The sequence below is a fragment of the Cryptomeria japonica genome, chromosome 11 (assembly GCF_030272615.1).
Source record: "Cryptomeria japonica chromosome 11, Sugi_1.0, whole genome shotgun sequence".
NCBI lineage: Eukaryota > Viridiplantae > Streptophyta > Pinopsida > Cupressales > Cupressaceae > Cryptomeria > Cryptomeria japonica.
This window is the reverse complement of record NC_081415.1, coordinates 688,501,236-688,520,059: the sequence shown is the minus strand read 5'-3', so window position 1 is coordinate 688,520,059 and position 18,824 is coordinate 688,501,236. Positions and strand designations below refer to the sequence as shown.

The window sequence follows — 18,824 nt, the reverse complement described above, 5'->3', positions numbered from 1 at the left end:
TCACCACCCTCTACGCCCATGATGCCCTCCATCTAGCCTTTAGGTCCAGAGAAAGGGATCTGGCTTGAAATGAACCCACCACTTTAAATATAACATGCATAATTTTATTAAAGAGAAGAGTATATAGATAGGAGACTATTAGCCCTTCCAAGTCAGCAATTCCTATTGATTTATCTAGCACTTGCAACTACTGCTCTTAACACATATTTTCCTTAAAACTTATGCCTGCAAAACAATCAAACCCTCGGGATCTTCTCCAAATAGCTTTGCCACAGCAGGTTCAAATATACAGGATAGATGCTTCTGTTGATGCATCCAAGGCCAGTTATCATCCTATTCCTTGCCATTAGGATCTTTATATTCCTGAAAGATCGCCCTTTGTCACTTCATCTTAGGTAGAGGTCAACATGCTAAAACTTTGTCTGCGTATAGGTTCTTTTGGTGAGATTACTTCATTTCAGTTATATTTAATATGTAATATAGCTGCATGCACTGTCCTAACGTTTTGCAGGCTATTTAAGTTGCCCAATATATCCCAGAAAGCTACATCTTAATGCACTCATGCCATAAAATCTGTATGCCCCTCTTATCCTAAGCTCTATTTACACCATGAGTGTAGTGTAGAGATATGATTTCAACGTTTGCAATAAGGCTTAAGGGCTGTATTGTCTCCTCTTCCATTTCAGAATTGGGAAACTTCTAAGCTTGGTTATCTGCATTTTGGCAAACCCAAAGCAATTCCTCCTGATCAGTTTCACATCCAAAGACTTCACTCCACCTTCCACATTTTTATCAGAATTTTACCCTTGCCTCCTACATTTCAGAAATGTCAAATCTACCAATGCTTACTTTTGCTAACTCCTTAAAAAGCAAACTCGTTATCAAGCTCTCAACCCTCCAGTTACAACTACATTTCTATGTATGACTGCACTGATGAAGATGTATTTTTCAATAATGAGCAACTCATTAACAATACATCAGAAAATATCATCAGACTCTGGCAAGAGCCCTTCCCATTATCCACATGGTACTACTGACCTTATGGCATTTTCAATTTCTAATTGATTACAGAAAATACCATGTGTCTAATATCTTGTGCCAGGAACACAAGTGCTTCTTGGCTAAAATATCCTCTTGACCAACCCCAGACCAAGTCCATCACACCTAATACACTCAGGCAAACAGATTTAGTTGGAGGCAAACCCACACAATCTAGGCCATAACAATAGAATGATCCAAATATTATGATTCAGACAAGCTAAGTTCAGATCAAACCCATTCAACAAAACACCAGGCAAGCTAAGAGATCAAATCCATATACCAAACCTGTGTACCCGAACAAAAACCAGTAGCGTAGGCCAATAGTCTTCAACAACCACTAGTATATCCGATATCATTACATAAGTCCAGCCATAACCCCTCCTCTCTTAAAACCCAAACCCAAGATGCAGCCTTTGCCACATCCAAGAACCTGTCATTTAAGATTTTCAAAATGAACCCCTATTGCCAATAGCTTTTGATAGCACTGGCAAGCCTCTGGCTCACATCAAGAACTTTTGCTTCATGCTCTCATGCCACTTACACATCATCTACTAGAAACTTTGAGAATGACAATTTAAAATGGTATTTTCATTTATGCAGCAGTTCCAATTTAAGATTTTGATGATCCCCTTGAAGCCTTCAAAACCAAAGTTGCATGGACAAGGATACGGATACAAATCTGGATACAGTATCAGATCCGGATATGGCCACTTTTTAAGACCCCAAATATGGATACGGCTGGATACGACATTCATTCAAAACACATACACATATTTAACACAATTTTCTAAGTTATTAGAGGAGATTTTCATTACTTCATAAGCAATATATGGATACATAATTGCTACATAAATAATTACTAGTTGATTTAACAATTTACAATATGCAAAAATAGTAGAGTTGCATTGGAAGATTACCAAAAAAAATGGGTCGCTGAAATAGAAAAACATTTTATTTGTCTCTCTCATTTGGTGTAGGTTTTGTTTATACCAATTTTTTTAAAAGAATAGATAATAATCTTGATTTTGACTAAAAACTTAACTAGGAACATAAAAATTAGAAAGCAAAATATAACTTGGAATATCTCACACACCTGCTTATTTGCATAGATTAATATTGGAGCACCTTGGAGATCTTCATGCCTCAAAATTTTTTCTGCTTGAGTTCAAGGACAGGGTTGAAAATCACATGTAAGCTGAAATCTGATTCTTAAAGTGTGCCAAAACATGCAATTGCCATGATGTGTTTCATAAAGGACTCAGTAACATGCTGTAATTGGAGTCTAAACAAAAATTTAGATTTCTAGAATTGGTAATAGCCTATGACTCACCTAAGGCAGACTTTGTGTCTTCAAATCGTGATTGGCAAGCTGCATCAACAACATATATCACAGCATGTGCCTCCTCATAGTATTTTTCCCAAATTGTGCGTAAGCCAATCTGCCAAGTCAAAGATACTAACACTACTTGACACGGTGCTCCAACAGATGCATAGAAATTACTTACAAAGGTAAAGCATAGTTAAATACTATAAGTAGAGTTTTACTTTTTGAAAAATAACTGATATATAGGCATCTTATAAGCATGACAATAAAATGATACAGTAACAACAAAATTTACAGATAAAACTTAAATATGTCTGATATGTATGCAATGAGGGTAAACAATTACCCATTTCCTACCAAAAGACCTAGAGAAAAAGACAACATATGACACATGACAACATTACTTTAATGTGCAGCAATAGAAATCGAACAGAGACATATACCCTGCCAATTAAGAGATATCAATCTCCAGTCCTTATTAGAGGTTTTGACTTCTGGTGCATGTTTCAGCATGCAAGCTTAAGGTCAAGAGCCAGCCAAGAAAATAACTTTACCAAATCCTTAAAGTTATCTCTAGACATATTGTTCGTTAAGTGTCACTGACATCCATGTTATTATATACATGCATGCTGCTATGCACGTTTTCACATCATACATACCTGCCCTCCCAGGTCCCAAAAGACAAGCTTTGATTTGAAAGCCTCTGCACGTCCAATGTTCAGCCCCACTGTTGGGACAATTCGATCAGGTGGAAGCCCTTCTGAATCTGAAAACATAGTTTTCAGCTTTTCCAGTAATGTCTGTTATCAAGAAATAAACATAATTACTTTCAAACTTACATTTAAAGACAAATTGAGTACATAGCATTATCAGATGCCCTAACAATGTAGAAAGCAATTTATGATGAGAAGAGCTTTTTTTATTATTATCCGTACAAACAAAACTCAAAACAAGTACTCAAATTTGCCCTGGATGTATATCATTCCATTCAATACAATAAAAAACAGAATTTTAAGGGATCTGAATTTAGTCCAAAAGAAAGTAAAATTACAGTTTTCCCAGCTTTGTCAATGCCAAGAATGAGGACATGAAACTCTGTCTTGCTGAAGAGGTACTTCCATAGTCCATATAGCAATGAAAACATCCCTTTCAAATTTGCTTCACTTAAAAACCTTCTGACTTTTCTATGAAGGTGCTAGTTTGTAGACTCTATGAAGAAAATCTTCATAAGGTCCACCATAATTTTTCTTGTTTAATCATGGTACCTTCAGTTCAACTGCCGAAACAAGGAGCACGGTAAAAAATGCATGACACGGCTGAAAAATCAATCTCTTTAATCTGCAATACAAAAAAGGAACAAGACAAATTAGGTGTTACAGCTCAATATTTAAATACAAATATATAAATGAAAGCTGAATCTTTAAATTTGTTATCAGTTCCATCTGATTAACTACAAAGTTTGATTATCTTATACTAAACTTTGAAGCACTCAAGTTTTGAAACTTTCTGATGTTTTAATCAAAGCAGGTTGAATCAAATGAGTTCATTTTTCTTGTCTCACCAACAAGATTTGCCAAAATTCAAGCAAAACACTGAGTTTTGTTAAACTTTAAATGAACTTAAATTTATGTTTGGAAACAATAATTGTTTACCAAAGTTCTAACAACGCTGTTGGCTAATTATAAAATGAAATACCATTGTGTTGCCCTTTCACATCTTCTGATGGAAAATTTGGCACTGGCTCTTCACTGAACATAACTTCTATAGTTATATGGAAAAATGAAAAAAGCAAAAATAATATTTTTGTAATCCACAACAGCATCAAGCAAAACAAACAGTTGTTCTAAACACTGCCAAATGGAGAGCAGTCAATGGTAAGAAAAACAGGAGTTGAATGGCAAACCAATAATAAACTGGAAAGTTTTGATAGTTAACAATTAATTAGTCTTAACTGCTTTTAATTTTTTTTTCAGACATTTCCTTCAATATGCATAAGAAAAAGCTCAAACCTTTTAGGCAGATTTTGAGCATGTTTATCAATCTGTGCAGAGTTTCTTTAAGAATCAATTACTGGATATTTTAGGTAAAAAGTTAGGCCTGACTTGACTTCAATTTGATGTTAAAACTATTTTTTAATTTTCCTGACATAAATTTTTCAGACGAGAAAAAATTATATTCCTATGCTGTCAAATTGGGTACTTGGTTTTCCATGGTATAAAATTTATACGTCAAACCAAAAATTCTGTAACTTTTCTCTGATTGTTTCAAAGATGGAAATTTTCATTCTGATATTTGTCATTACTTTTCTTTTTAAACATAAACCTAAAGGTAGGTGCTTAATAGAAAAATTTACACCTGGTGACAAATCTTCTTAGGAATAATTCAAAATGAAGCTTGATATTTCACCAAGGTGGCAAAATAGGAAAGTTCTTAACCAGAGAAAATAAGCTGAAGATGCTATATAAATAGAAACTCTATATAATATTGCTGTATGAGTGATCTTTACTACTCAATGCTGAAGTGCATCACTGGATATTGCCTGCTCTCAGCTGCATTACACCTACAAGTTACCAGAATGACCTACAAGCTTTCCTCCCACTGACTTATCTAATCTACTTTATTTGATGCATGACATTTCAACACAATTTAAGGATGATAGACTAATAAATATCTCTGTAAGTTTATTTCAACATTGAGTTGGTATACAACTCAAATCACACGGACTAGAGGTATTCTAGATCAAAAGAACCATTGACAAAAGTTGGACGATGAAAACAAAGTACTTAGCATGGTTTAAAAATCCACCATTGTTTGCCTCGCATTGTTATTGCTCATCTTTCTTCAGTTTCTTCCTTTCTGCCACGTTCCTTTAAATTTCTTTATATCAGTTTTGCAGATATGTTCTGTTAATTTTTAGCCATCTTGATTTTACAACAATATCATGCAACTTTTTGAATAAACTAAAGCTCAAGTACATATCAAATTGGACTTTCAATAAAGAGATTGCAATATTCAGCTTATAATCTGATTTGTCCCCAAAGAAGCATCTAGAAGTTAGACCCAACACATTAGTAAAGACTAGCAGAGCCATATGAAATATATCTATCTAAAAGATGTGGAGAGATACTAGTCTTGAGACACCTATCTGTACTAAATAATAAATTTAATATAGATGCCTCAAGATTAATCTCTCTAGCATCTTTAAATAGATGTATTTAAGTTACCTATGCTATTTTATTTTTCTATATGGATATTAAATTTTAATATTTAAACTACTACATACACACACATGGACACATAAATAGGTTAAGTAGATAGACAAAAATGACAAACTATTTTATTTAAAATTATTTACTACATACACACATGAACATATAAATTTTAAATTTTAGTTGAGTTACTTTATTTTATTTACTTTAAGAGCTATTTTATTTTAGCTTAGAACTATTTTATTTACTACATACACAGATGAGCGTATAAATTTTTTTTAATAGTTTTCAATAAAGCTAAATAAAGGTACCTATAAAAAAAGGGCTAAATAAGGCAGATTATTTAAGATCGTAACTATTTCAATGGTGCACAAGTAAAATTAAATTTTAATATCTATTTCAATTACTTATAAGTCATAGACACAAATGGACAACATAAATAGGTATGTAGATAGATATAATTGACATAGAGCTATTTTATTTAGCTAAGATTTTTTTTATTAAACTTCAGAGCTATTTTATTTACTACATACACACATGGACACATAAATTTTAACTTTCCTTGAAAAGCTATTTTTTTAATCTAAGTTATTTGATTTATTTAAGCCATTTTATTTTTCTCTGTTTTCAAAAAGCTAAATAAAAACAAATTAATACCTTAAGTACATAGATATTTCAATAGTTTTACTTTAACCTACTATTTTATTTATGGTTAAAGCTATCTATATTTTCTTTCATACTTTTGTTTTATTTTTGTTTTGAAAAGGGTAGTAAATATCAGTTATTTATATGCAATTTTTTTTCTCCTTTTCAAAAAGCTACCGTTCATAACTTCATTTGTCAGTTGACCAAGGTTTTTGTTTAATATTTGTTTTGTTAAATTTATGTTTTGTCAGCTGTGAGGAGTTTTTGTGAACATGGCCACACCATTACACTCTACCCTTGCATCCACCGTAGATCGAAATATCCCAAACCAGGGATACTAGATATTTATAACCAAATTTTCCTCAAATAATAATGTCAATGGTGATTGCAAACTCAAAAATAATTAATTCTCAAACTCACAGTCTCAATTTCAGACATACAACTTAAAATATCAGAAATTCAGTTTGAATATACACTACACTGTGTCTGTCATCAATACTGCTCAGAAGAACTCAGACAATACAACAATATTCGGCAGAAATGGAACAATAACAATATGTATCAGTATTCGGGAGCAATTTTAGAACTGTCCTTAATGTGCAATTTTAGATTGCACCAATGGTCTTGGTTTACAAACGATTTGGAACGCCTTAGCACCCAGCGTTGTAAGTCGCTGCCTTTATTACAATTCATAATCAATCTCAGCACTCCTCAGAATACACCCTGATATGCTGATGGAGCCCACACAAAACCCTCTCGCATTCCCAATTGATGCTATATCACCACACTCCAAATGCACAGACAGACCCGCAAAACAGTGTCGGGGTATTGTAATCATTCCACATGATCTACAATATGCCTGCAGTGATGAATGTTCCTCAACCAATCAGACACAGTCCATCCAAGCTTCACCTTATATCCACAACAAGGGATTCAGTCAGAATCTGGTTGTAGTCGATGGTCAGTGTGAATTATACATTCACCCGTCTCTTAAGCACCTACGATATTAATAATGTCTGCCGCCTTTAGAATCCACAATGCAATTGCATAGAGCCCAATCACAGGAATAACATCCCACCTTCTATAGCCAACAATGGAAATATTGGATGCCTCTGCAATCTTATTTGAAAGGAGTCGCCGATAATTAAAACAACAATAATCCCAATATTCCTAAGGCAAAATATTAACACTCCATGAACATTAGGATATCGGCAGATATGAAGTATATGGCAGTCTTATGATGGAGAGGACGATTACTGAAGGATGATTTAATATATTTCTCAGCTCTTATTAAGATCACCAATAAAATGCAATTGTCCTATTGATACACTCAGAAATACAATAACCATTAAACTTGTCACCTGACAATATATCAATCCTTATTTCTGATTCTAATAAGAAAACTCTGCAAATTTGTCTCCAATGGAGACTTCACAAATTTGCCCACCTATGAACTCCATCATGATTCCACCTCTTGGAAGAGCCAGGTTTTTGTCTAGCCCTTCTATTGAACTCCTGAAGGGTTTCATCTCCAGAAACCATAAGTCGTTTATCAAAATTCAGCATGCCCAATACATCATCGGGAACCCTCTTATAAAGATCTCCAGGAAGAATCTAGAAGATAGGCCAACTTGCTGTAGAAATATATTTAATAAAGTGATATTATAATAATATTTTATTAGTTTAATATTATTTAATTAATATTAAGTCATCATTTGAATATTTTATTTATTTTGTTGAAAGCTTAATATTAATTTAATCAAGAATCGTTTAAAAATTGGGGACATCACAGTCCTCCTGACCCAAACATTGCTTGTCCTCGAGCAATTCTTTGTTGTACCACTAAAATCATTCCACTGCTCCACTTTGATGCAACCCACAATACTGAACCCTGCAAACTCTGTTTTCCTAAAACCTTCCTACTATCAATCTGATTAATGGATCCCAAATCATCACTCTATCACATCCATCAAAAATGAGGAGATGAAAGTATCTTAAGATGTCCAAAACAACTCCAACTCCACATGATCTTCCATGGATGTGCAAAACACCCATCATATACACACGAAAAACCAAAAGACTTATGATGATGTAAGAATTGCCTCTAATGATTAATGATGATAATGCCTCATCATTATGCCAACCTCCAATAATAAAGAGATGATCCATATCTCTCCAAAACACCCAAACAGCTGCTGCCCTCAAAGTGTTTCCAAGAAAATCCATGTTCAGCAATGTAGAACAGTACTTACTGAACAGTGTATGTAGTAATAATTCGTATTAAGGTTGGAACACTTCTACCCTTATGATCATGTGCATACCATAGATCATAGCCAAGCTGAAACTCAAATGTTTGCAAGTCAAGATCAAGTCTCTTTGTGACAACTTATCCATACCTCGGTTCATAGACCAGTTGTGTCTCCACTTCAATAAGTGCATACCAATCAAAGACAAGTATCTCCATGTCATGTGTCACAAGTCTTGGAATTAGGGCAGACTTATACTTCATCAAAGAATCACCAATGCCCCCACTCATGTACACTCCTTCATAGGCCGGTCCCAAAACAGGAAGCTCTACCATGTGAGCCTCTAAAAGAGATAATTCCTCAAACTCACCACTAATGAGCAAAAGCCCAACCAAATTACTTATGCCTCCCTGTACACGTGTATGTCTAATACTAGTGGCTGATCCACCAAGTGTATGCTCAACTATCCCAATAAGATTTTCTGAATCATACTTCAAATGTTCTTCTTGCTTGCCCAACTCAAAGAGGATCATCCTCTATATGCTCCATCTCCATATCTTATTTCCTTGGAAGAAATGGAGATCAAAGATAGGGTTTTTTTCGTTGTGTTGCTTGTAAGTGCTGTCTTGTTTGAGCAGCCAACAACTTTGTATCCCTAGCTCTTTGTAGCCATCCTTCACACATACTTTGTGTCTTCTTTATATCTTTCACGCTTAAATATACAAGCTTGGACCTCTTGTGGCTTGGATCCATAACAAATGCCTCCTATTTAATTCTCAAACCTTGAGTGCCAACATCGGAAGACCTCATAACATTGACATCTTCACATATACGAGTTGCCAAATCACAATTCTGCAGAGGTAAGGAACTGCTGTTCGAAATCAGCAAATCAATCTTTTCCCCATGCCTTCGTGTGATGTCATCATAGACCCTGAACATGGCTCCTTTTATGAGTGGATGATTATCCACAAGTGTTGGTTCAAGGGATGTCTCTAACTGAAAACCAAGCGCACCTGTTGTCATATTTTTGTCCCAAAGTTGCAAGTTATATCATCATCTTCTCCCCTAATAACTTCGTATTGATGTCCCCCAAATTTTCTTCCATGTGTCTACTTTTCACCATCTTCATATTGAGTTGTTGCTCTTTGGAAGTGGCTGTTGTAGAGGACTGAATTTCTAATTCGGACGATGAAGAATGTGTCAAGCTTAACTCCAAAAACATCTCATCAACCTGATTTTCTGATTCTTGAAGGGCCATTTGAGTACTCTCTAAGGAATCCGTAGTAACCTTAAAGCTCATAGGTAACTTCGTTTTATTTTCTTCTTAATGCATCAAAATATATCTCATTAAGCTGGAGGAGATGATCTCTATCTGAAAGTAGGTGTAAGAAATTTGATTTCATCACAACCAAAGCTTCTTTGATTACCTGTAAGTCTGCAAGAAATAGTTCTCCTTCAAGGCCTTTGTGTCCCCTTTGTGTCTTCCAACAATAGTCTGCCAGCATCTTATGAATGTCATCAAAGTGAGTTAGGGCTGCAATAATCATGCCTTCATTTATCCTCAATCGACCTTCCAAGTGACGTGTCTCTTGAAGTCTAATGTCTTCAAGCAAATGTTCTTATTTGTCTTCATTATGCCATTCAAAAACAGCTTCCTTCATAACATCCTTTCCACAAAACTCATATTCTAGAGTTAGGCCAACATCATGCATAATCAAAAGATCACCATCACAACAGTGGGTAGAATCATTTACCTCACACCTATCAATCCACTCTTGATTGTCCTCAATGCCAGGCTCATGTGATAACAAAAGACTGCTGGTCAAACTCAGAAAATCAGAATCATGTTCATGCTTCTTCAAAGTGACTCTATTGTCCTTTTTTGCATCTTCTTCCAGCGTAGGTTGCTTCTTCATAAGTGCTGGTCTATGGGGTATGTACAACTGAAAATCACATGTTCTCCTAGCTGCCTTATGTTTCATAAAACTGATCCCGCTGAAAATCACATGTTCCCCTAGCTGCCTTATGTTTCATTAAACTGATCCCTACCTGCACTTTCTTAGCTGTTATGGTTTTTGCCTTCATCCAACTCCATGGTGAAGTGTCCATGACATACCAAACATTATCAAATTGTAGGACCTTCTTGTTAGGCAATCTCTTAATCTCTACAAACAGCTCTCTAAGACAATATGCCTCGTATGACCTTAAACATGATAAGAGAATTCAATCTCACTACATGACCAAATTTATGTATTGCTTTCATATCTATGAACATCATTACTTTCCAAAACACACATTGACTCCTCACCAATAAGATGTAGAGTTTGTTCATGCGCTGGAACATCAATAGAATTCACGCTTCCACATAGCTGGTCAATCAATGTTGGTTTGGCAAACTCCGTAAAAGCATTTTCTTCAACCTTATGGTTGCCGTGAAGACTTGGGTATCCTCCACTTGCAGAGGAAATAGTTGATACTTGCTTGATCATATCCTCATATGGCCGATTGATGTCTTTCCCATGACCATTTGTAAGCTGCAGGTCGCAAGCAATTGATTCCACCTTCTTTTCTATCCTTTCTTCAATGGTAACTTCAGAGTTTTCTTCTAGCTCGAGTTCTTTACTTCTCTTATTCATTTCAGTTTCTCTACAAGCATCAATTCCCTCTTGACTAGGCACAATTTGATTTTCTTTTGACTCCAATTGAGTTTCTGATTCAGAATCTGATTCCTCTTTCCTTTTCCGTACATAGTAGCTATCGAAAGATTCGGTAGCCTTAACCTCTTCAGGTTCACTTAAATATTCATCAAAAATTCTGATAACCTCCTCATTGACAGGTATAACAAGTCTTCACAGATTACGATATTCTCGAAATGTTAATAGATCCTTCATCCTTTGATATCTGTTATACCATTCGGCAATTGTAGAAGCTGCAATTTCATTATCTCTTTCTTCCATTTTTGCAGTCATCTTTAGCATCTCCATTTCCTCCATTTCTGTAAACAACCTCGACATTCCACAGGCTGTCAAGATTTTGGCTCTAATACCACTGAAATATCCCAAACCAGGGATACTAGATGTTTATAACCCAGAATCCCTCAAATAATAATGTCAATGGTGATTGCAAACCCAAAAATAATTAATTCTCAAACTCACAGTCTCACTTTCAAATATACAACTCAAAATATCAGAAATTCAGTTTGAATATACACTACACTGTGTCTATCATCAATACTGCTCAGAAGAACTCAGACAATACAACAATATTTGGCAAAAATGGAATAATAACAATATGTATCAGAATTCGGGAGCAATTTTAGAATCTGTCCTTAATGTGCAGAGATAGATCACACTGATGGTTTTCGTTTACAAACAATTTGGAATCCCTTAGCACCCAGCGTTGTAAGTCGTTGGCTTTATTACAATTCATAATCAGTCTCGGCACTCTTCAAAATACACCCTAATATGCTGATGGAGACCACACAAAACCCTCTCGCATTCCCAATTAATGCTATATCAATCACCACACTCCAAATGCACAGACAGACCCGCAACACAGTGTTGGGGTATTGTAATTGCTCCACACGGTCTACAATATGCCCACAGTGATGAATGTTCCTCAGCCAATCAGACACAGTCCATCCAAGCTTCGCCTTATATCCATGACAAGGGATTCTGTCAAAATCTGGTTGTAGTTGATGGTCAGTGTGAATTATACATTCACTACTGTCTCTTAAGCACCTATGATATTAATAATGTCTGCCGCCTTTAGAATCCATGATGCAATTGCATAGTGCCCAATCACGAAAATAATATCCCACCTTCTATCACCAACTATGGAAGTATCAGATGCCTCTATGATCTTATTTGAAAGGAGTCACCAATAATCCCAATATTCCTACAGCAAAATATTAATACTCCATATGAACATTAGGATATCAGCAGATATGAAGTATACGGCAATCTTATGATGGAGAGGAATATTACTGAAGGATGATTTAATATATTTCTCAGCTCTTATTAAGATCACTAATAAAATGCAATTCTCCTATTGATACACTCAGAAATACAATAACCATTAAACCCGTCACCTGACAATATATCAATCCTTATTTCTAATTCTAATAAGAAACCTTTGCAAATTTGCCCACCTATGAACTCCATCACGAATCCACCTCTTGGAATAACCAGGTTTTCATCCAGCCCTTCTATCGAACTCCTGAAGGTTTTCGTCTCCAGAAATCATAAGTCGTTTATCAAAATTCAGCATGCCCAATACATCATCAAGAACCCCCTTATAAAGATCTCCAAGAAGAATCTAGAAGATAGGCCGACTTGCTGGAGAAATATATTTAATAAAGTGATATTATAATAATATTTTATTTTTAATTAAATTAATTAATATTAAGTCATCATTTGAATATTTTATTTATTCTGTTGACAATTTAATAAAAATCAATTTAATTAACTATCACTTAGATCATGCATCTTGCCATAAAAAAAGGATAGAACCTATGTTGCAATAAATACAAAGTCAAATATCCACTTCATGTTTTGTGGACCTGCAGCCTTTCATAATGAGAAATGGTTGCTGCAAACTGGTTTTTCCATTTCACGTTGCACCACAAATTCTCTTGCAACCACAATAGCCATGCTTTGGGGCTAGTTGCGGGCCATTTATTGAGGCTGCAAGCACATGCAGCAGGTAGGGTTAAATTTGATAGCCACATTAGCATATTTGCAATGTTTAATAATACAATACATTACAAAAAATCTGGAAACTGTATCAAATGCAGGGTGAAATTTTGGGTGAACCTTCAATAGTTTAAAAAATTATAAGGACTATGGGTCACATTATTTGATCTCTAATTTCTTTCGCTTTTGCCCCCAAGCATTCTGGCATTTTACGGGCAATGTCTAAAAGACACTTATCATTAAAAATTTACCTGGCAGGCAGGAATGACTGTCAAATTCGACCCTTGTGTAATAGCCTACTATTCGTGGGGATGTTGGAATCCACCCACGTAGCCTTTTTTTTACACTTCTCACTGCTCTGCATTTTTCTCAATTCAAGCTTATGTACCATCTGTATTATGAAGGCGTTGTAGTATATTATATATGCATCATACTGCTAGTAGTCTCATACCATCTGAAATATAATTGCATTTGCTTCAATAAAATTTGGGTTCATTTTACATGCATGCTGCCCTGTTTAAAGCTCTCAAGTGTCTTTGCCTTCTTTTTATGGGTGTCTGACTGTATTCGAGTATGGCATGAGCAATGGGAATCTTTAAAATTTGGTGTAAAATATTATTAGTTTTTCTTGTCAATTCTCTCAGATTACTAGTTGTACTACATCTGTACAAGAGTCTAAAGTCTACCTTCTTGGGATCTTTCGAAAAGAATCATTTTTTGCATTATGATAAGGAAGCTGTCTAAGAAAAGCAATAGTGTAATGTTGAAAGGGTAACAACAAAGTGTCCTTAAATACTAGCAGTAGCACCTAAAACAGAGAGTATAAATAAGATAAAGTATCATGAAAAAATTATGGTATGATGAACACGCACAAACATTGTATGGCTAAGCTTCATAATTGATTTTGGAAGTGATATGCAATCATATTCCAATTAATGTTGGTAAAATCAGAAAACATTAAAAAAATAGCAAAATATATGGGAAACTGCTTCTATTCATTTATTATTTTCAATCACATCCAACCCCCATTTTCTGTCATGTTGTCAATGGCATCATGTTTCTCATTTCTTGTTTTTGGTTACATAGGATGGAACACACTTAAATGTTGAGACATGGACCAGCTAGGACTCGAACCTAGGACCTTCCATACGCTGCTAGAGTGCTCTACCACTGAGCTACTGGCCCCTCTTGGACCAGTCCATCGTCGGTTCGGGTGTGGCTTATTTCCAACACCAACACCCCCCTTAAGCCACACCTCTCGTGTGCTTGGGGCTCCTAGCCTGGACCTGGCTCTGATACCATGTTGAGACATGGACCAGCTAGGACTCGAACCTATGACCTTCCATACGCTGCTAGAGTGCTCTACCACTGAGCTACTGGCCCCTCTTGGACCAGTCCATCGTCGGTTCGCGTGTGGCTTATTTCCAACACCAACATTAAATCCAGATACTATCTTTCAAAAATCAAGTATATGGTTATATAATTGACAAATCGTGTCATTTTGAGATAATCTTAGAAAAGATTGCCGATATTTTTCCTGTATTAGCCAGCATGCCTAATAACTGAGATGAAGTCCTCATAAAACCCGAATTTTTGAAAAAACTGACATTTTCCCTGCACTAAACAATTTTAGTAAATCTGCGTTCAACCTGTTCATATAAGACAGTGACATGGACACTAGCATATTGATACACTGCTTTCACACAATTATCATATGTAAGCCCTAATAAGCAGCAAGCCTACAATCCAAGAGTGATAAAATTGGCCAGCTTATGAAGCTCATTGAAGAACAATGGCAACTAATATCTAAGCAAAGGAAGCCATCTCTGAGAAAATAAACACCAATAGCAGGCATGTTGACTTCTAATCTTATAAAATTTAAATACCAAAAGTAAGACTCTTTAATTAAGACACATTGCATGCGGATACATTTTATGCAGGAGCATTACAAACCAGCTCAACACCTTACATTATTGAGGCAAGTGTTATAATTACCATCACAGAACAACTTGCTGTAGCATGCAAACACCTTTCATTTGCTCCAGTGCACTACATAAGTGCATTAGCATCCACTCAAGAGAAACTTAGGCTAAACTTGCACTTGCAATCATGAGAAAAAACATATCTCATGTCAAGTAAAGCAATTTACGGCATAGGAGTCCAGCAGGCCTATTGTCTAGTAGAAAGGCAAAACAATTGCCGCAATGTAACCCAGGTTCAAACTCCACTGGACATCCACCCGATGTTAAAACATCCATGATTACGGGGGGTAAGAACAATGAAAGTAGATGAAAGTCCCAAATGAATTTCAATGGACTACATACCCCCTTGGATGTGCCTTTTCAGCCATACAGTTTCCCTAAGAAAGACAATGCTCTAGATCCCTACATTAAAACAGGGCATGGAAAAGCATTAAGTTTGACCAATTAATTGATTAAAAAAATATCAAATGAAGCCATGCTCGATGCTGAATGCTGAGCTATTGCCGTGATAACGATCCAGGTTCAAATCCCACAGGCTATGATCTATGTGTTGAATGAGCATGATAATGCAAGCCCGCCAAGCAAAGATAACGGGCAAATCCCTGGCAAATTTTGGTAAGATTGAATCCCGCGGATATGACTTCTAAGTTTGATGGGAGAGAGAGTGCTACCGCTTTAATATCTAATGGAAGTGAATCAAAAACAATTTAAACACATGCCTACATAGATCCCAAAGCCAAAGCCAAGAGTGAGAACAAGCCCAACAGGAAAATGAAAATATCAATCTAGCAGGTTTGTAGCAATATCAAACTACAACCCAAAAAAACATATTGCTTCAGTCCTATGTTTCATCATACCCTAAAACCAATTGGGTTGTACAGCCAGGGCTTAGTGGTCAGATCAATAACAAAAGCAGCTCATGTTCTACAATTAAACTCCATCGGATCACATTCTCCCAGTCATGCCCAAAATCACTTATCTAAGTATACAAAGACCAAACCCCAAAAAATTCTATAAAAATAGGACAAAACAAATGATTAGATTTTGTTGTCCATTTAATTAGAGTTTACATCAATACAAGCAAGAAAAGATGGGCATACAGTCCACCTTGTAAACCAAATACAAACTACAATAACCAAACATTTAAACTAAAAAGAAAAATCGATCGATATGAAGTCAAATTATGAATCCTGACGAACCTGCTTCAGCAGATGATATGGAGATCGGGAAAATTGTGTCTACCAGTACCCTGTAGATGCTCCTATTCGCACTAGACCGGGGATCTCCAAAAACAATTGAGAAGGACAGCAGATTAAATCTGCGACCAAATCGTTGAAGCTTTTTAAAAGCAAGACTGCGTGGACATTTTGTGATAAATACTTGCTACGTGCATTTTTTTGTCAGAGTAGTACCAGTAGCAGCCCACTTGAAGAAATTCTTGGCAGCAAATCATGCAACGCCGTCAACAGGCAGTGATTTTTATTTTTAGTTTTGTTGCTTACCGTACCTACCAAACGTATCGAGGTAGAATATGATCTAATTTTTCGCCAATTTAGCACCAGAACTGATTTGTTATGTTGTTTTCCTAACCATAAGAAAAGGCTTTACAAGGTTATTCCTGTTTCAAACTCAAGGCAGTGTGATAAGGGTGTAAATCACAAACACATAAATATGCTAGTTAGTTAGTTAGTTAAATAAAATGAAACAATTAAATAAACAATCAACTCAATTTAAGAGTGAGTATGACAAGCACTTCCAGCCTTGGGGTGCAAGGGTAGTGATAGGTAAAATGGAGAAGACATTAATAAAATTTAACATTTAAAAATGTAATATATTTTCTAATATTCTGTACAATATGGATTTCATAATTATTTGGGTCCCATATATTCATATATACATTAAATGCTCTAAGAAGACCTTGTGCATAGCTTTTTTGTAAGAGAATGTGCGTATATGGTATGTAATTGAAAATTCCATAAATGATCTATTCCAATTCCTATAGCTTCTTTCGTTACTTCTTTGATCTATATTTATTTTGAACAAACACATGTTAGTTTCCTTCTTGTTGAAACACCAGGTACGATAGCATGGGCGAAACAACTTAGAAATAAATGCAGACGAACAAAACGCTATAGATGGTTGCCAAACACAATATTACAGATTTAGTTAAATTACCTATTGTTGAAGAGTTTTTTTTAAGTTGTTGAAGAGACTTGTGAGAGGTATTGCAGATGTTTTTAACTTTTTGAAAATGCAACCTGTAGTCTAAACAAAAAATAATTAGATGTTTATTATTTTAGGATTACGTACAAGTAATTATACATGCGTGAGCTTTTTATTGTGAGAGCAACTATAGACGCTCTTCTTCTTTCTTTCTAATAATGTTGTATGGATTTTTCTTCATTTTTGAATAGCACTTGAAAGAGAATGCAGATTCTATGCGCCAGCCTTTTATGGTTATGACTCTAGATATCATTATAAATGTGAGGCCTTGGCATTCAGTTTTCCCAATATCAATTGTGGCTTTATTTAGTGTTAATCCTTGTGATTTGTGTACAGTGCCATGGTTAGTGGTGTTTGTGTTCGGTTTCCTCAGGTTACTAGTTGTATCGGTATAGTTTTTGGATTTGTTTCATCCCATGGTGGACCACTATAGTTTTCAAAAGTGATTGTGACATATGCTGGCAAGTCTAGTGGTTTTAATCCGAATGGATATATAATGTCTTTGACCTCTCCAAGAGAGTCATTTACAAGACCAATTTGGATCCATAGGTTTGCGGTACGCATTACTTGTTGATATTTGCTTAGTAACACCTCTTGGGAAAGTTGATTATCATTATCAACAACAAATAATTTATTTTGTTCATTTACCGCAAGGCTGAGTGCAATAGGAACATTTAGTTATTTCAACATTTTTCTATTATGTAATGCCACTAGCTCATTCGTAGCAAATAAATGTATGGATTGGTCAAAATCTCTTTGTTCAACTGTTATTATTTGCTTGTTTGTGCGAGTCATCAACAATTCCTAGTCGTGGTTTATTGGTTCTGCATTGCGCATGTTTTGCAATGTATGACGAAATTGTGTTTGGATTGGATCATCACCCGCTTGTCTAAATATTGTGTGTAATGTTACAATTGTATTGAATTTGTGCCACAAGTTTCTTGTAGATGTGTGTGATGCATAGATAGGTTTATCCATTACAAGCAGTAATTGTGCAAAGTCGCCTACAAGAATTAGAGAAATGCCACCGAAGCAGATATTTTGTTTTTGGGGTATTGCTTCACATAGCCTGTTGTCACTTTTTAACAATGTTTTTGGCCCAATAAAGCTCATCTCATCAATGAGAATGTATTGTATACTTTTCATGACTTCTTGAAAGGTTGCTAATGTTTGTCCTTGCAATGGTTGCATATCTCTAATTGGAACCTTGAGGGCGGAATGTATAGTTGTGGCTTGTATATTAAATGATGAGATTCTTGATGGGGCAAGAACAAGGAGTGGGTATATTGTTGTTGGTGCGTGATTTTGAAGTGCATTTCTTATGCAATTGATTAGATAGGATTTTTCAGTTCTTGTTTTGCCTTGTATGACCATATATAATGGTTGTTTTGAGGAGTTATCTTTTGAATAATTTGTAATGATAGAAAGTGCTTGTTGTTGTTTTGGTGATAATGTGTAGT

At 35.4% G+C, this 18,824-nt stretch overlaps 1 protein-coding gene across 1 annotated transcript in view; it reads right to left on the bottom strand.

The window, feature by feature from the left end:
* The window catches only part of LOC131038132 (uncharacterized), a 36,454-nt gene extending 19,691 nt beyond the window's left edge, over nt 1-16,763 (bottom strand). Inside the window, exons 1-5 of the mRNA XM_057970459.2 lie at nt 16,341-16,763; nt 3,417-3,703; nt 3,025-3,165; nt 2,372-2,480; nt 2,135-2,196 (exon numbers count right to left, since the gene is read on the bottom strand). Coding sequence (XP_057826442.1) covers nt 2,135-2,196; nt 2,372-2,480; nt 3,025-3,165; nt 3,417-3,509 — 405 coding nt within the window. The 5' untranslated portion in view covers nt 3,510-3,703; nt 16,341-16,763. The remainder of the gene's footprint in view (nt 1-2,134; nt 2,197-2,371; nt 2,481-3,024; nt 3,166-3,416; nt 3,704-16,340) is intronic.
* Nucleotides 16,764-18,824: the final 2,061 nt, after the last annotated feature.